The 19,655-nt window shown below is 45.0% G+C and overlaps 1 protein-coding gene across 5 annotated transcripts in view; it reads right to left on the bottom strand.

Moving 5' to 3' along the window:
* The window catches only part of ATP6V0A1 (ATPase H+ transporting V0 subunit a1), a 64,300-nt gene extending 60,914 nt beyond the window's left edge, over nucleotides 1-3,386 (bottom strand). For all 5 annotated transcript variants that reach the window (XM_008012635.3, XM_008012634.3, XM_008012633.3 and 2 more), the window contains exons 1-2: nucleotides 3,291-3,386; nucleotides 1,249-1,412 (exon numbers count right to left, since the gene is read on the bottom strand). In XM_008012635.3, the coding sequence (XP_008010826.1) occupies nucleotides 1,249-1,365 (117 nt within the window). In that variant the 5' untranslated portion in view covers nucleotides 1,366-1,412; nucleotides 3,291-3,386. The remainder of the gene's footprint in view (nucleotides 1-1,248; nucleotides 1,413-3,290) is intronic.
* Between the last annotated feature and the right edge of the window lie 16,269 nt (nucleotides 3,387-19,655).

Here is a 19,655-nt window from a genome sequence, read left to right on the forward strand (position 1 = left end):
GGTCATTATAATATTCCCCCCACCTCTTTTTTTTTTTTTTTTTTTTTTTTTGAGACAGAGTCATGCTCTGTCACCCAGGCTGGAATGCAGTGGCATAATCACAGCTCACTAAGCCTCAACCTCCCGGGCTTCAGTGATCCTCCCAAGTAGCTGTAGCTGAGACCACAGGCATGTGCCAGCACACCCAGCTAGTTTTTTTGTTTTTTTTTTTTGGGCAGAGACAGGATCTCCCTAGGTTGCCCAGGCTGGTCTCCAACTCCTGGGCTCAAGTGATCATCCTGCCTTGGCTTCTCAAAATGCTGGCATTTCAGGTGTGAGCCATTGCACCTGGCCCCATCTCGTTTTTCTGTATGACTGAAGTACAGCATAAGCAAAAGGAAAGAAGGCTGAATAGAGCCAGTAGATGTTAAGAAGGGGGACAACATAGGACCAGATGAAGAACTGCAAATTAAGGATGATAAGTTTTTTGCTGCTGCTGTTTTTTGAGATGCAGTCTCACTCTGTCGCCCAGGCTGGAGTGCAGTGGCGCAATCTCAGCTCACTGCAACCTCTGCCTCTCAGGTTCAGGCAATTCTCCTGCCTCAGCGTCCCAAGTAGCTAGGATCACAGGCCTGCGCCACCATGCTAAATTTATTTAGTAGAGACGGGGTTTCACCATGTTGGCCAGACTGGTCTCAAACTCCTGACCTCACGATCTGCCCACCTCAGCCTCCCAAAGTGCTAGGATTACAGGCGTGAGCCACTGCACCCAGTCTAGATTGTCCATATTCTTTAGATAGCTTCTCCAAGTGCCCAGTATAATATTCCAAAATAATGAATATTCAATATATGCTTATTTATATACTACATATCTATAGCTGGATACCTCAAATTTTGTTTTTTTAAAATGTACTACTATATGGAAAAACTGCAATGTATTTTTTAAATACCTTGCTATTGGTGTTAAAGAGCCCAAAACCAAAGTGAAAGCCTTGGTCAGGTTAGTTTGGTAACCTCTCCCTGCATCCCAATTACCTGGAGAATGCTTAGGATTGTTCTGAAAGTAAGAGCTAGCAAAAGCATGGAAGGATTGGCACAAAACATTCTCACCTTTAGAAAGACAACTCAAAATGTGGATTCTGCCAATAGGAAGCCAGTGCTATAATGTTATTTTTGCAAATAAAAAAACAAAACATTCATCATAAGGCATCTGACCACGATAACAACAGAGTTCAGCAGTAATCAAGTCGCAGCCCCACAACTACTTACGTCACGAAACTGAACCTTTCCAAGTTCTCCTAATTCACTGACACAACAATAAGCAGCTTCTGACTGTAGAAAAAGCTGGGCCAGTGTCATTTCTTCACTCCGGAAAAGCTCCCCCATGGTGGCAGAAGGTACCAGTCAAGTGGGTACCTGGATTTCTCTCCAACCTTAAGCAAAGAGAAATGACATAACTTTGGAAATTACCACGAGGGCTAAGAGCAAACGACACCCCACTAAGGCTCTTGCATTTACATTTCTTCCACCCCATGAGGACAGGTCAACAACTGTTTTGACACCCTATCTAGAAAGATGGAAAGGAGAAATTGCAAGGGCAGTTCCTGAATCCTGTCCCACAGAGTGCCAGATGAAAAGTCACTTCCGTTCCAGTCAACATCAGGATCAAATGACAACATTTTGGGCAACTCAACATATAAGAATGTATCCAGATTAAAGACAGGAACTGAGAACCTCAAACAACTCTTTAAATACCCAGGACACAATATTGAGGCAGTGACTTTCACACTGTTCAATCTGTTTTTGCTAGTGCAGGAAACAAACGAAGAGGCCTTGATTGCCTCTCATTAAAGATGTCTGCCTTGTAACTATCCTTCTCCCTTCTACTGACAATGCGCATTTCTAAAAACCCAAAGTTCTGGCACTATCCTAAAGCTAAGGCTACACTAAAGGGGTTAATCTTCCAGATTCCTCAGAAAATAGTGTTTCCCCTTTAGGAATTCAAACAAATAACTATTATCTGGAAAAAGCAACCAGCTTGCATATTAAGCTCAATTTCAAATCAAGCATGACAGGAACACACTGGTAATGACAAAGCAGTTTTATCAAGCCACAAAGAATAAGCCTTCTACCTCTGCAGCTTTCTGTTTCTCATCCCTACCTTCAAGATTAATTACATTCTTCCATCTGTCAAATCTCATGAGCCAATAAAGGTTTCGTTTTAGGGCTGTCTTACTGTAGCCGGGTATGAGACAACTGGCGCTATCAGTGGTCCTGAAACTGCAATTATTTATTCTCTATCGGCTAATGTTTAAGGCACAGCCTGTCCAGTATCCAAACTCAGAAAAATGTACAGTATTTTTAGTGTCACAAGGGCATCTATGTTGAGTACTGATAGATGAGTCTGACATCAAAGGAAGATTTACTCTTCTAGAAGGCTGGGAGACATTTTGAGAAATCTGAACGAACAAACCTTTGTGCATGTGATGTTCAAGACAGTAACACACGCTCAGAGATAAGCAAGGACTTCTCAAAAAAATATGTAGGTTGACGTTAAGATTCTGTACATGTGAATCATCCAAATCAGCTGTTACCGGCACCACCCTTCAACAAAGAGAGATTCTACAACCTCTAAACACATAAAATGAGGCCTGATCAGCAGAGTTCTGGGGCTGTGGATAATGATAAGCCTCCAATGAGTCGCCTCCCTCCTCCTGCTCTTTAATGATCACAGGTCTCCCAAGAGTATCTCTATAGCAATGGAGGCTAACAGAAAACTAATTAGGCCAAAGTAGTCTGGAAGATCACAAAACAAAATATGAAGAAACAGCAATTCTGCAAAAGATGAGTCCAACTACAGCGCCCCTGCGCCCTGCCTCGAAGAATCTCACTCCTGTCATCCGGTCCTCGCCTCCTCCCACGGTATTCACCTGCTTCATTTCCTGTCTACCCAATGAGCAGGAATTCTCTGGACCCAGGCACATCTACCTCGGGATGGGAAAAAAGGAGAGGAAAACCCCCAAACTGAGAGACCCTTTAAGAAGCCCCCTAAATTCTTCTGCCTATCCAATAACCTCCCGTTCCTCCGCCTACCCCTTGAAGCAGGGAAGGGATTCGGGGCTTCCAAAGGGCAGTGAGCCTCCGGTTCCTCAGCACAGAAGAGGTGCCCAAGGAGGAGGCGAACCCCCATTTTATCTCGAAGACTTAAGATCCTTGCCAATTCCTTTGACAATCAAGGGGGCTCTTAGAAGGATTTCCTACGTCCATCGAGTGCCGCTCCCTGTTGCACTAAACCTACAGCCCGAACTCACCTCCAACCGCCGCCACAGCAACCGCCGCAGCCAAGCCCGCAGCCTCAGCGACTCTGGGAGCAGCGCTTCGACGTCCGTGCGTCCGCAAAGCCCCGCCCCTGCGCCGCCGCCGGCCCCCGCCCCCGCCCCCGCAATGACCTCATTGCAGTTGGCCAATGGGGCGCGGCCTTGCCTGGGCTGCTGCGGTGCGAAGTCACGGGGATCGCAGGCGAGACTCGGCAAGCTGACGCCATCTTGGCCCTTGTGCTGTGTCTCCAGGCTGCGGAGGGTTAGCAGGAGGGGCTGGAGTTGCAGGTGCTGGAGGCCTTAAGTTCCTAAGCCTCCCTGAATCCTTTTTCCTTACCCCTTATACTGAGGCAAGGTTGTCTTTTCTCTTTCTTTTTTTTCTTTTTTTTCTTTTTTGATGAAGTCTCATTCTGTTGCCCAAGCTGGAGTGCAGTGGCGTGATCTCGGCTCACTGCAACTTCCACCTCCCGGGTTCAAGCGATTCTCCTTCCTCAGCCTGCCAAGTAGCTGGGACTACAGGCACGCACCACCATGCCCGGCTAATTTTTGTATTTTTTTTTTAGTAGAGACGGGATTTCACTATGTTGGCCAGGCTGGTCTCGAACTCCATACCTCGTGATCCACCCGCCTCCGCCTCCCAAAGTGTTGGGATTACAAGCGTGAGCTCCCACGCCCGGATTTATTTTTTATTTATTTATTTATTTTTAAGATGGTCTGTTTCCCAGGCTGGAATGCAATGGCGCGTTCTCGGCTCACTGCAGCCTCCGCCTCCCGGGTTCAGGCGATTCTCCTGCCTCAGCCTCCCTAGTAGCTGAGATTACAGGCGCGTACCACGCCGCCCAGCAATTTTTGTATTTTTAGTAGAGATGGGGTTTCGCCATGTTGCCCAGGCTGGTCTCGAACTCCTAGCCTCAAGTGATCCACCCACCTCGGCCTCCCAAAGTGCTGGGATTACAGGTGTGAGGCACCGCGCCCGGCCCTCTCTTTATTTTTCATATCGAAAGAATTCACACATACACACCCAAATAATTAATGTCTTCTCTATTTTCATATCGAAAGAATTCACACACACACACACACACCACCCTTTCCCTTTTCCCTTATTTTACAGATGAGAACATTTGAGCCCCAGACCGGGGAGAGGCTAGCTTTAGATCCTGTAGTGGAGTATTTAATGGGGTCTCATTCGCATAAGTATGGAAAACCTGTCTTTAAATGGTACATGGTTCATGCCTTCCAGCAACTTCCCCGGGTCTATTTTTCTCTATTTAACAGGAAAAACCTCATCAGACCATATGTTGTGAAAGTACATTTCAGTCTTGTTTGGTAGATTCATGTGGGCTTATTTGACCACTTAAGAGTTTTCAATTCCTCAAATTTATTTTAAAAACATTTTTTATGGCTTGTACTCTTGTAAATTAAATATCGAAAAACGTTTTTAAACTCTAAAGTGATACCTATTATTTTTTAAATGCCATTATCAAATATTGATACTGATTCCCTTTTCTTGCCTTTTTAAGGAAGAGTGGGATCTCAGGTCATTTGTGATAACCAGAATCGTTTTTGATAACCAGAATCAGGAAAAACTCAGAAAACCGGTTATTCAGTCTCCCTGGGTGGTGGAACCCTATTGAAATTCAAGTGTGATGAGGGAGATATTCCAGATAAAAACTTGTTGCTGATAATTTTGTCAACCTGAAAAAAAAAAAAAAAAAATCAACCTAAACAAAATAATAAGGGGGCAAAAATGGATGTTCTATTTGAATTTATTGTCTCATATTGTGAGCGAAGATATAAATTGACTTTGATACAATCTTAAGACACAGAGTCTTAGAGAGAGCCATACCCTACTTCTTCCTGCTGCCTAGCTGTCAACTCTTCTGGCAAGACAGATAGGCACCCACATTTGAAAGCCTGCCAAGTTAGAGAAAACTATTACACAATGTCATTTCCTTCCTCTGAGAGTTAAAAAAAAAAAATTAACCTCAGTCAGCTGCTTGCTAACCACAAATTTTTCACACTCCACTTTTAAGACAGCCTTCCCTCTGGACTGACTTCAATTCCCTTGAACTCTTTTCATAGCTTCTTTGAAAGAATATTGTTTCAGAACTCCTTTTCTGTTTGCTTCCACCTCCTCCCATCAATCCTTCCTTGGTATTCTATTTTCCCTCCATGCTTTCTTCCTTGATGGTCTTGCCTGTTATCAAGCTTAAACGTTTATGTGTAGAACTCATCTGTTTTTCCACCTGACTCCCTTCTTCAAGACTCAGAAATGGAATTTCATACTGCCTGCTGGATAGTGCCTTTTAGGCAGCAGATGCTTGCTGAGGGCCTACTATGTGCCAGAGAGGGGTGCTAGGTGCTGGGGACAGAAAATGAAACAGACATGCTTCTTATCCTAGAAGAGCTCATGGTTCAGTGAGAAATAAACTTCCGAAATGGCAAGAGAGAGAGGAGTCCAATGATTAATACTTGCTATGTGCCAGGCACTTTTCTACATGCTTGGTAAATACGAACTCATTTAATCCTCACAACAACACTAGGAGGCAGTTACTACTATTATCCCCATTTAACAGATGATATGGTAAAACTGAGGCATATGTCCAATAAGATCAAATTTAAAATGCTGTTGACCACACCTACAGCCCTAGAAGACATGAGCAATTCCATATGAGGCTTGGCCAGTGACACAGTTCTGAGTATCTAAACCAAGCTATTCTCTAGCATTTGTGAAAATGGCTAAAAAACAATTAAAGCCAGGTGTGGTGGCTCACGCCTGTAATCCCAACACTTTGGAAGGCTGAGGCAGGTGGATTACCTGAGGTCGGGAGTTCGAGACCAGCCTGGCCAACATGGTGAAACCCCGTCTCTACTGAAAATACAAAAAATTAGCTGGGCATGGTGGTGCATGCCTGTAATCCCAGCTGCTCAGGAGGCTAAGACAGGAGAATCACTTGCACCCAGGAGGGGGAGGTTGCAGTGGCCGAGATCGTGTCATTGCCCTCCAGCATAGGCAAAAAGAGCAAAACTCAGTCTCAAAAAAAAAAAAAAAAAATTATAAAGATTAGTTATTCACTACCACAAAAAGAATAGAACAGAGGTAGGGATCTAACTGATAGAGTCTCAAAAAGTTATGACAATTGTTACTGTAGTGAAATGATTAAATGTGGTTTTTTTATGTTTAATTTTTAGTTTGAATTCATGTCAACTGTCCAAATTTCCGCCAGTAAAGAATCAGCTAGCTCATGTTAGCTTATCCCACTTAGATAGGATAGAGGATAATGGGGCCTAGAGGAGAGTTTTAACGTTAAGCCCAGTGTTTTGAAATACATATCTGCTCCAATGTCTTCTCCATAGGCTTCCAGTATTCGTTTCCTAAGGCCGCCATACAAATAACCACAACCTGGGTAACTTTTAAAACAACAGAAATCAGACCAGCCATGGTGACTCATGCCTGTAATCCTAGCACTTTGGGAGACCGAGGCGAGCCTATCACCTGAAGTCAGGAGTTCAAGACTAGCCTGGCCAGCATGGGGAAACCCCATCTCTACTAAAAATACAAAAATTAGCAGGACGTGGTGGTGGGCGCCTGTAGTCTCAGCTACTTGGGAGGCTGAGGCAAGAGAATCACTTGAAACCACGGGGCAGAGGCTGCAGTGAGCCAAGATTGCACCACTTCACTCCAGCCTGGACGAAAAAGCAAAACTTTGTCTCAAAAAAACAAAAAACAACAGAAATTGGCCACATGTGGTGGCTCACTCTTGTTATCCCAGCACTTTGGGAGGCCAAGGCAGAAGGCTGTCTTGAGCCCAGGAGTTTGAGACCAGCCTGGACAGCACAGCAAGACCCCTGTCTGTAAAAACTATATATAAAAAATTAGCTGGGCGTGGTGGCACGTGCCTGTAGACCCAGCTACTCAGGAGGCTGAAGTGGGAGGATGGCTTGAGCCTGAGCCAGGGAGGTTGATGCTGCAGCGAGCCGTGATTGAGCCACTGCATTCAAGCCTGGGTGACACAGCGAGACTCTGTCTCAAAAAAACAAAAACACAGAAATTTATTCTCTCACAGTGGAGGCTAGACGTCTGAAATCAAGGTGTCTGCAGAGCATGATATCTCCAAAGGCTCTGGGAAAGAATCCTTTCTTCCCTCTTCCCGGCTTCTGGTGGTTGCCAGAAATCCTTGGTGTTCCTTCGCTTATAGATGCATCATCTCAATTGTTGCCTCCATCTTCACATGGTATTCTTTCTTCTATATGTCTCTCTCTCTCTTTTTTTTTTTTTTTTTTTTGTTTGAGATAGAGTCTTGCTCTGTCACCCAGATGAGTGCAGTGGTGCAATCTCAGCTCACTGCAACCTCCACCTCCCAGGTTCAAGCAATTCTCCTGCCTCAGTCTCCTGAGTAGCTGGGATTACAGGTGTACACCACCATGCCCAACTAATTTTTGTATTTTCAGTAGAGACGGGACTTTGCCATACTGCTCAGGTTGGTCTCAAACTCCTGGCTTCAAGTGATCCCCCCGCCTTAGCCTCCCAAAGTGCTGGGATTACAGGAGTGAGCCACTGCACCTGGCCTCCTGTATGTGTCTCTGTCTGTAGGCAAATTCTCCTCCTCTTATAGGGACACCAGCCATTAACTTAGGGCACCACTTAATCCAGTATGATCCCATCTTAACCTGATTACATCTGCAAATATCCTAGTTCCAAATGAGGCCCCCTTCACAGGTTCCTCGTTATACATGAATTTTTTTTTTTTTTTTTGAGACGGAGTGTCACTCTGTCATCCAGACTGGAGTGCAGTGGCACAATCTCGTCTCACTGCAACCTCTGCCTCCCAGGTCCAGGCAATTCTGCCTCAGCCTCCCAAGTAGCTGGGATTACAGGGCCTGCCACCACACCCAGCTAATTTTTTTGTATTTTTAGTAGAGATAGGGTTTTTTTGTTTTTTGGTTTTTTTTGAGACAGAGTCTCTGTAACCCAGGCTGGAGTGCAGTGGTGCCATCTCGGCTCACTGCAACCTCCTCTTCCCGGGTTCAAGTGGTTCTCCTGCCTCAGCCTCCCGAGTAGCTGGAATTACAGGCATGCACCACCACGCCCAGCTAATTTTTGTATTTTTAGTAGAGACAGAGTTTTACCATGTTGGCCAGGCTGGTCTCAAACTCCTGACTTCAGGTGATCCACCCACCTTGGCCTCCCAAAGTGCTGGGATTACAGGTGTGAGCCACCGCACCTGGCAGTAGAGACAGGGTTTCACCATGTTGGCCAGGCTAGTCTCGAACGCCTGACCTCAAGTGATTTGCCCTCCTTGGCCTCCCAAAGTCCTGGAATTACAGGCGGAAGCCACCACACCTGGCATATATTTTCCTTTTTGCAACCAAAATTCCATTTTTAAAAGTTTTCTTTTTACGTGAAAATGGATTCTGATTCTTAAACTGTACTACCAAGAATCTGATTTGAGCGTTCATTGAGAGAATTCTACTACAACCTTTAGGTGACCTGTTGATTAGCAGTTTGTTTCCATAGAAGTAGTCCCTTTTACAGCTTCACTCTGAGTTCCTTAAAATACTTCTGCTTTTATTTTCAAAGCCTGTGAGTGTTTAAGATAAAGGCCTTTTGGTAAAAAGTAAAAACCTAATAGATGTTGAGACTTCCTCTGAAGCTCTGCTAGTGATTGCATGGACAAGGAGATAGAAATGAGCCTAAGGCATGTGACATTTTATGCAACCCTCATGACGCCTGTGACAGACACATGAGGCAGTGAGCCTCTTAACTTGTGGAAGTTAAGAATGCTATGCAAAGAGGCTTTTTAAGGAAATTAAATTTGGAAAACATGAGAAATCTTGGGATGGGAATGAGGGAAAGGGCTGAGTGACACAAGGCCGAAAAACGTCTGCGACATTAGACCTGAAATATTTGTCCAGGAAAGTGAGAAACTAGTTGGAGATTTCTGAAGTGGAAATTCTGGCAAATGTTTCTATATTGGGTTTCTAGTGACTTCAAGAAAGAAAGGGAGACGTGGAATGAATACATTGGAAAATTCTGATAGAAAAATCTAGTTGATTCAATGGTCAAAGGAGAGATCTAACTTTCAGTAGAACATAAAGCTCCAAGAGAAGGGACCCTGCGTATCTCACTTATTGTATTCTCACTGCCTATTTTGGTACCTGGTATTCAGTATATACTTAGTAAACTTTTCTTTTCTTCTTTTGAGATATGGGGTCTTGTTCTGTCACCCAGGCTGGAGTGCAGGGGTGCGATCTTGGCTCACCATAACCTCCACCTCCCGAGTAGCTGGAATTACAGGTGCACACTACTACGCCTGGCTAATTTTTGTATTTTTAGTAGAGACAGGGTTTCATCGTGTTGGCCAGGCTGGTCTCAGACTCCTGACCTCAGGTGATTTGCCTGCCTCTGCCTCCCAAAGTGCTGGGATTACAGGCATGAGCCATGGCGCCCAACCCATTTCTTTTTTTCTAAAAAGACTCTCTTGCTATGTTGCCCAGGCTGGAGTGCAATGGTGCAATCATGACTCCCTGCAGCCTTCAGCTTCCAGGGTGAAGCAGTCCTCCCGCCTCAGCCTCTGGAGTAGCTGGGACCACAGTCACACACCACCAAACCAGACTAATTTTTTGATTCTTCGTGGAGACAGTGTCTCCCTATGTTGCACAGGCTGCACTCAAACACCTGGACTCAAATGTTCCTCCCTGCTCAGTCCCTTGAAGTACTGAGATTACAGATGTGATCCACTGGACCTGGCCTGAAATGAGATTCTTGAACACAGCATATTATTGTCCGGGCACAGTGACTTATGCCTGTAATCTCAGCACTTTGGAAGGCCGAGGCGGGTGGATCACCTGAAGTCAGGGATTTGAGACCAGCCTGGCCAACATGGCGAAATCCCGTCTCTACTAAAAATACAAAAATTAGCCGGGCATGGTGATGCGTGCCTGTAATCCCAGCTACTAGGGGGGCTGAGACAGGAGGATCGCTTGAACCTGGGAGGCGGAGGTTGCAGTGAGCCGAGATCGTGCTACTGCATTCTAGCCTGGGCAACAGAGCAAAGCTCCGTCTCAAAAAAAAAGAAAGAAAGAAAGAAAGAAAAGAAAACAGCATATTGTTGTGTCATATTTTTAATCCAGTGTCAATGTCTGCTTATTTTTTTATATTTATTTATTTATTTATTTATTTATTTATTTATTTATTTATTGAGACAGAGTTTCACTCTTGTTGCCCAGGCTGGAGTGCAATGGTGCAATCTCGGCTCACCTCAACCTCCGCCTCCCGTGTTCAAGCAATTCTCCTGCCTCAGCCTCCCAAGCAGCTGGGATTACAGGCACGAGCCACCACGCCCAGCTAATTTTGTATTTTTAGTAGAGACGGGGTTTCACCATGTTGGTCAGGCTGGTCTTGAACTCCTAACCTCAGGCTATCCATCCGCCTAAGCCTCCCAAAGTGCTGGGATTACAGGCGTGAGCCACTGCCCTTGGCCTATTTTTGTATTTTTTGAGATTGAGTCTTGCTCTGTCGCCCAGGTTGGAGTGTAGTGGCACCATCCCAGCGCACCACAACCTCTGCCTCCTGGGTTCAAGTGATTCTCCTGCCTCAGCCGCCCAAGTAGATGGGATTACAGTCGCCCACCACCACACCCAGCTAATTTTTTTGTATTTTTAGTAGAGACGGGGTTTCACCATGTTGGCGAGGCTGGTCTCAAACTCTTGACCTCAAGTAATCTGCCTGCCTTGGCCTCCCAGAGTGCTGGGATTACAGGTGTGAGCCACCGTGCTTGGCCAAAGTCTGCTTTTTAATTTCTGCACTTCGTTTACATTTAATGTAATTATTGATATGTTAAGGCTTAAAAGCCAGGTGTAGTAGCTCATGCCTGTAACCCTGGCACTTTGAGAGGCTGAGGCAGAAGGATCACTTGAGCCCAGGAGTTTGAGACCAGTCTGGGCAACATAGCAAGACCAAAAAAATTTTTTTAACTAGCCAGGAGTGGTGGCATGTGCGCCTGTAGTCCCAACTACTTGGGAAGTTGAGGTGGGAGGATCACTTGAGCCCAGGAGTCCGAAGCTGTAGCAAGCTACGATCATGCCACTGGCACTCTAGCATTGGAGCAAGACTCCATTGCTAAAAAAGTAAGCATGTAAATAAATAAAAGGCTTAAGTCTGCAGTTTCATTTTTTGTTTTCTGCTTGTTCCTCTTGTTGTCTCTGTGTTTTATTTTTTCTGGCTTACTGTGGGTTACTTGTACCTTTTTTTATTAATCCCATTTTAATTTTCCTATAGTGTTTTTGAGTGTATCTCTTTGTATAGATTTTTTAAGTGGTTGTAATGGGTTTCATATTATACATATATAAATTATCACAGTCAAATGGTGTCACATTTTTATCAGCTTGAGTGAAGTATAAAACTCTTACCTCTGTTTCAGTCTTTTTACTTTCCCATTTAAGACATAATTGTCTTAAATATTTCCTAAACCACATTGGGCAATGTTATACAGTCTGCTTCAACTATCAAACATAATTGAGAAAACTCAAGAGGAGAAGTGTTATAGACTGAATTGTGTCTTCCCAAATTCATAGGTTGAACCCCTCACCCCTACTGTGACTGTACATTGGAGACAGGGCCTTTAAAGATGTAATTAAGATTAAACGAGGGCTGGGCGCAGTGGCTCACGCCTGTAATCCCATCACTTTGGGAGGCCATGATGGGCAGATCATTTGAGGTCAGGAGTTCGAGACCAGCCTGACCAACATGGTGAAACCCTGTCTCCACTAAAAACACAAAAAAATTAGCCAGGAGTGGTGGCACACACCTGTAATCCCAGCTCTTTGGGAGGCTGAGGCAGGACGATTGTTCGAACCTGGGAGACGGAGGCTGCAGTGATCTGAGATCGTACCACTGCATTCCAGCCTGGGCAACAGAGTGAGACCCTCATCTCAAAAATAAATAAATAAAGACTAAATGAAGCCATAAGTGTGGGACACTAATCCAACAGGACTGGTGTCCTTTTTTGTGGGGGGGACGGAGTCTCGCTCTGTTGCCCAGGCTGGAGTGCAGCGGCACAATCTCAGCTTACTGCAACCTCCACCTTCCGGATTCAAGTGATTCTCCTGCTTCAGCCTCCTGCGTAGCTGAGATTACAGGCGTGTGCCACCACACCCAGGTAATTTTTTTTGTTGTCGTTTTCTGTTTTAGTAGAGACAGAGGTTTCAACATGTTGACCAAGCTGGTCTCAAACTCCTGACCTCAAGTGATCCTCCCACCTAGGCCTCCCAAAGTGCTGGGATTACAGGTGTGAGCCACCGAGCCCAGCTGGTGTCCTTTTTTTTTTTTTTTTTTTTTGAGATGGAGTTTCACTCTTGTTGCCTGGGCTGGAGTGCGATGGCATAATCTCGGCTCACCGCAACCTCCGTCTCCCGGGTTCAAGTAGTTCTCCTACCTCAGCCTCCTGAGTAGCTGGGATTACAGGCATGTGCCACCACGCCTGGCTAATTTTGTTTTTTCAGTAGAGACGAGGTTTCTCCATGTTGGCTGGTCTCAAACCCCCAACCTTAGGTGATCCGCCTGCCTTGGCCTCCCAAAGTGCTGGATTACAGGGGTGAGCCACTGCACCTGGCCCAGTGTCCTTTTAAGAAGAGGAAAAGGCACCAGGAGTGGTCACACAGAGACAAAAGGCCAGGGGAGGACACAGCAAGAAGGTGGCCATCTACAGGCCAAGAAAATAGGCCTCAGGAAAAACCAAATCTACCAACACCTTGGTCTTAGACTTCCAGCCTCCAGAACGGTGAGAAAATAAATACTGTTGGTCAAATTACCCAGTCTACGGCATTTTGTTATGGAAGCCCTAGGTGACTAATACAAGAAGGAAAGCATATTGTAATTACTCATATATTTGCTTTCCATGTCCTTTTTTCAACCTTGATGTTCCAAGGTCCCTTCTTTTTTTTTTTGTTTGAGACGGAGTCTCGCTCTTTCACCCAGGCTGGAGTGCAGTGGCCCGATCTCAGCTCACTGCAAGCTCCACCTCCCGGGTTCACACCATTCTCCTGCCTCAGCCTCCCGAGTAGCTGGGACTACAGGCGCCCGCCATCACGCCTGGCTAGTTTTTTGTATTTTTAGTAGAGACGGGGTTTCACTGTGTGAGCCAGGATGGGATGGTCTCAATGTCCTGACCTCGTGATCCACCCGCCTCGGCCTCCCAAAGTGCTGGGATTACAGGCGTGAGCCACTGCGCCCGGCCAAGGTCCTTTCTTTTATCATTTCCCTTTCTTTCTTTTCAAGAACTTCCTTTAGCTTTTCTTTTTTTTTTTCTTTTTTTCTTTTTTTTTTTGAGATGAAGTCTTGCCCTGTCACCAAGGCTGGATTGTAGTGGGTGTGATCTCTGCTCACTGCAACCTCCACCTCCCAGGTTCAACTGATTCTCCTGCCTCAGACTCCAGAGTAGCTGGGACTATAGTCATGTGCCACCATGCCTGGCAAATTTTTGTATTTTTAGTAGAGACTGGGTTTTGCCACATCAGCCAGGCTGGTCTCAAACTCCTGGTCTCAAGTGATCCGCCGCCTCGTTTTCCCAAAGTGATGGGATTACAGGAGTGAGTCTCTGCACCTGGCCCCCTTTTAGCCATTTTTTAAGAGGGTAGATCTACAGATGACAAATTCTCTTAGTTTTTCTTCATCTGAAAATATGTTGATTTCTCTTTCGTTTTTGATAGTTTTTTCTTCGAGCATTTGAAAAACGTTGTGCCACTTCCTTCTGCCCTTTTTTAGGTTTTGATGAGAAATCTACTGTGGTTCAATCTGTTTTTCCTTTGTGGGAAGGATGTTTTTCTCTTACTGCTGTCAATATTTTTTCTTTGTTATTAGTTTTCAGGAGTTAGATTATTACGTGTCTTGGCATAGATTTCTTTGAGCTTATCATGTTTGTGGTTTCTCAGCTTCTTGAACTTGTAGTTCTACGTCTCTTGTCAAATTTGAGAAATTTTCTGCCATTATTTCTTTGAATAAGTTTTTGGTCTTACATTCTTACTCCTTCTAGGACTCTGACGACTTAATTTTCTTTTCTTTTTTTTTTTTTTTCTTTTTTTGAGGCAGAGTCTTGCTCTGCTGCCCAGGCTGGAATGCAGTGACACAATCTCGGCTCACTGCAACTTCCGCCTTCTGCCTCCCAGGGTCAAGCGATTCTTCTGCCTCAGCCTCCTGAGTAGCTGAGATTACAGGTGCCTGCCATCATGCCCGGCTAATTTTTGTATTTTAGTAGAGACGGGATTTGGCCATGTTGCCCAACTGTTCTCGAACTCCTGAGCTCAAAGCAATCTGACTACCTCAGTCTCCCAAAGAGCTGGGATTATAGGCATGAGCCACCGCACCTGGACTGAAATAGTCTTTAATATTAAAATTAAATTTCATAAAAAGGAATGGGCTGGGCGCGGTGGCTCATGCCTGTAATCCCAGCACTTTGGGAGGCCGAGGAGGGCGGATCACGAGGTCAGGAGATCGAGACCATCTGGGCTAACACGGTGAAACCCCATCTCTAATAAAAATATAAAAAATTAGCCGGGCATGGTGGTGGATGTCTGTAGTCCCAGCTACTCCGGAGGCTGAGGCAGGAGAATGGCGTGAACCTGGGAGGCGGAGCTTGCATTGAGCCAAGATCATGCCACTGCACTCCAGCCTGGGTGACAGAGCGAGACTCCGTCTCAAAAAGAAAAAAAAGGAATGAAAGTATGACACATGCTACAACATGGATGAAACTTGAAAACATGCTAAGTGAAATAAGCCAGATTGTAAAAGGACAAATTTTGTATTATTCCACTTAAGTGAAATATCTAGGCTAAACTAGGCAAATTTATAGAGACAGAAAGTAGATTACAGGTAACCAGGGGCTAGGAGAAGAGGGGAATGGAGAATTGCTTAATGGGAACAGAGTTTCTCTTTTATTTTGGAAATAAATAGTGGTGATAGTTACGCACATTGTCAGTGTAATTAATGCCACTGAATTGTACATTAAAAAATGGTTAAGGCTGGGCATGGTGTCTCACACCTGTAATCCCAGCACTTTGGGAGGCTGAGGTGGGTGGATCACCTGAGATCAGGAGTTCAAGCACTATCTGGCCAACATGCTGAAACCCCATCTCTATTAAAAATACAAAAATTAGCTGGGTGTGATGGTGGGTGCCTGTAATCCCAGCTACTCGGGAGACTGAGGCAGAAGAATTGCTTGAACCCAAGAGGTGGAGGTTGTAGTAAACCAAGATCATGCCACTGCACTCCAGCCTGGGCAACAGAGCAAGGCTCCATCTCAAAAAAAAAAAAAAAAAAGGGTTAAAATGTGGGCCAGGCACAGTGGCTCACTTCTACAATCCCAGAACTTTAGGAGGCTGAGGCGGGAGAATAGATTGAGGCCTGAAGTTCAAAAGTAGCCTGGGCAACATAGCAAGGCCCCATCTCTATATTTAAAATATATATATAGGCCAGGTGCGGTGGCTCACGCCTGCAATCCCAGCACTTTGGAAGGCCGAGGCGGGAGGATCACAAGGCGGGAGGAGATCGAGACCATTCTGGCTAACACAATGAAACCCTGTCTCTACGAAAAATACAAAACAATTAGCCAGGCGTGGTGGCAGGTGCCTGTAGTCCCAGCTACTCGGGAGGCTGAGGCAGGAGAATGGTGTGAATCTGGGAAGCAGAACTTGCAGTGAGCCGAGATCGCGCCACTGCACTCCAGCCTGGGCAACAAAGCGAGACTCTGTCTCAAAAATACATAAATAAATAAATAAATAATATATATATATATATGGCTGGGCACGGTGGCTCACGCCTGTAATCCCAGCACTTTGGGAGGCCAAGGCAGGAGGATCATGAGGTCAAGAGATCGAGACCATCCTGGCCAACATGGTGAAACCCTGTGTCTACTGAAAATTCAAAAATTAGCTGAGCATAGTGGTATGCGCCTATAGTCCCAGCTACCTGGGAGGCTGAGGCAGGAGAATTGCTTGAACCCAGGAGGCAGAGGTTGCAGTGAGCCGAGATCGCGCAACTGCACTCCAGCCTGGCAACAGAGCAAGACTCCGTCTCAAAAAAAAAAAAAATATATATATATATATATATATACACACATACACACACACACACACACACACACGTGTGTGTATATATATGTATAAAAAATGGTTAAAATGGCAACTTTCATATTTTACCACAATTTAAAAAATTAACATGATATACCACAACCATTGAATTGCACTCTTTGAGTGAATTGTGTGGTATATGAATTATATATCAATAACCTGTTTTGTTTTGTTTTTGAGACAGAGTCTTGCTCTGTTGCCCAGGCTGAAGTACAATGGCACGATCTCAGCTCACTGCAACCTCTGCCTCCCGGGTTCAAGCGATACTCCCGCCTTAGCCTCCTGAGTAGCTGAGATTATAGGCATGCACCACCATGGCCCGCTAATATTTGTTTTTTGTTTTGTTTTGTTTTGGAGATGGAGTCTCACTCTGTCACCCATGCAGGAGTGCAGTGGCATGATCTTAACTCACTACAACCTCCGCCTCCTGTGTTCAAGCAATTCTCCTGCCTCAGCCTCCCGAGTAGCTGTGACTATAGGCTTCTGCCACCACACCAGGCTAATTTTTTTGTATTTTTAGTGGAGATGGGGTTTCACTGTGTTAGCCAGGATGGTCTCAGTCTCCTGACCTCGTGATCTGCCCACCTCGGCCTCCCAAAGTGTTGGGATTAAAGGCGTGAGCCACCACCCCAGGCCAATAATATTCGTATTTTTATTAGAGGAGGGATTTCGTCATGTTGGCCAGGGTGGCCTTGAATGCCTGACCTCCGGTCAATAATCTGTTTTCTTAAAAAGATTCATGGTGAAGATATGGAGAAATTGGAACCCGCATTCACTACTGGTGAAGATGTAAAATGAGGTAACTGGTTTGGAAAATAGTCTGGCAATTTCTTGAAAGGCTTATCATGGAGTTACCATATAATCCAACAATTCCACTCCTAGGTATACACCCAAGAGAAAAAAAAACTAAATGTCCATAGAAAACATGTACACAAATGTTCATAACAGCATTATACACAATAGCCCAAAATTGGAAACAACCCAGATGTTCAACAATGGATGAATGGATAAATAAAATGTAGTATATCCATACAATGAAATGTTATTCATTAATAAAAAGGGATGAAGTAATGATACATGTTACAACATAGAAAACCTTGAAAACATACTAAGTGAAAGAAGTCAGTCAAAAAAGACCACATATATGATAGCATTTATATGATATGTCTAGAGTAGACAAATCTATAGAGGCAAAAAGTGGATTATTAATGCCTAGGGCTGGGGTGATGGAGAGAATGGAACATGATGGCTAAAGGGTCTCTTGGCCAGACACAGTGGCTCACACCTGTAATCTCAGCATTTTGGGAGGCTGAGGCAGGAGGATGTCTCGAGCCCAGGAATTCAAGACTAGCCTGGGCAACATAGTGACACCCAGTCTCAACAAAAAAGAATAAATATTGTTTTAAAGAAAAAATAATAAAGTCAAAAAAGTGAAAAAAATAATAAAAGGGCACAGAGTTTCTTTTCAGGGTGATTTTTTTAAAGTTCTGAATTTTTTTTTTTTTTTTTTTTAAATAGGGTCTCACTCTGTCACCCAGGCTGGCGTGCAGTGGCATCATCACAGCTCACTACAGCCTTGACTTCCAAGGTTCAAGCGAGCCTCCCACCTCAACCTCCGAAGTAGCTGGGACTACAGGTACTGGGACTCCTGAGTAGCTGGGACTATAGTTTATGCACAGAATTTGAGCCTCCCTCTCTGTGGCTCTTATTTTGATAGGATTTCCTCCCATTATTGCCACCTGCTGGGGTTGCCCTGAACAATTCAAGCTAGTAAGACTTCGGGGTTTGAGTTTTTGTTGTTTTTTGTTGTTGTTGTTGTTTTAAGAGATAAGATCTCCTGCACAGTGGTTCACGCCTGTAATCCCAGTACTTTGGGAGGCTGAAATGGGTGGATCACCTGAGGTCAGGAGTTCAAGACCAGCCTGGGCAACATGGTGAAACCCCGTCTCTACTAAAAACACAAAAAAATTAGCCGGGCATGGTGGCAGGTGCTTGTAGTCCCAGCTACTCGGGAGACTGAGGCAGGAGAATCACTTTAACCTGGGAGGCAGAGGTTGCTGTGAGCTGAGATCACGCCACTGTACTCCAGCCTGAGCAACAGAGTGAAACTCTGTCTCAAAAAAAAAAAAAAAAAGGCTGGGCGTGGTGGCTCAAGCCTGTAATCCCAGCACTTTGGGAGGCCGAGACGGCGGATCACGAGGTCAGGAGATCGAGACCATCCTGGCTAACACGGCGAAACTCCGTCTCTACTAAAAAATACAAAAAACTAGCCGGGCGAGGTGGCGGGCGCCTGTAGTCCCAGCTACTCCGGAGGCTGAGGCAGGAGAATGGCGTAAACCCGGGAGGCGGAGCTTGCAGTGAGCTGAGATCCAGCCACTGCACTCCAGCCTGGGCGACAGAGCCAGACTCCGTCTCAAAAAAAAAAAAAAAAAAAAAAAAAAAGAGAGAGAGAGATGAGGTCTTACTGTGTTGCCTAAGTTGGAATACAGTGGGTATTCACAGGCACAATCTTAGTGCTCTACAGCCTTGAACTCCTGGGCTCAGGGTTTCCTCCCGCCTCAGCCTTCTGAGTAGGTGGGACTATAGGCACACACCACTACCCCCAGCTTTGTTTTAACCACTCACTTTGCAAACTTTGGATTTCCCTTAGACTAAAAGCTGTAAAACACGGGAAACCCATTCAGCCCTCTTCTCTTCCAGGTATCCACCTCTGTGCGATATATTCCTCCTGTTGTTTGCTTGCTAATGCCTTCAGGTAGTTTTTGTTTGTTTGTTCTTTAATATTTTGCTCTGAGTATATCATTCCTGTTTACAGAAGACTTGGTGTGATGGGAATTACTCAGCCATGATTGGAAATGGAACTTCCTCCTGTGTTTTTTGACATATTCCCATCATTTTGCTAGGGTGTTGGGGGTGGCAGGGGATGGGAGGGACTTCCTTAATTTCTATCACAACAGGATATTTCAAGCTTACCTTATAATTTCCCTGTTCCAGCCCTAAAGTCATCCATTTCTCTAAGAAGCTGTTTCTTTGTTGTGAGGAATAATATTTAGAAACCAAGATCTTGGTACCAAGCCTGCTCATTGTTACATTGTGTTAGTGCTTCTAAGCCTTTAACACACAGAGGCTGAACCTCTAGCTCTATCTCTATAGATGTATATGAAATTATGGGTTTATACTGATGCCTCTAACTCCAGTTCCACCCATCTAAGACTCCTTTGTATTCCCTAATTC

The sequence above is a fragment of the Chlorocebus sabaeus genome, chromosome 16 (genome assembly GCF_047675955.1).
Source record: "Chlorocebus sabaeus isolate Y175 chromosome 16, mChlSab1.0.hap1, whole genome shotgun sequence".
Classification (NCBI taxonomy): domain Eukaryota; kingdom Metazoa; phylum Chordata; class Mammalia; order Primates; family Cercopithecidae; genus Chlorocebus; species Chlorocebus sabaeus.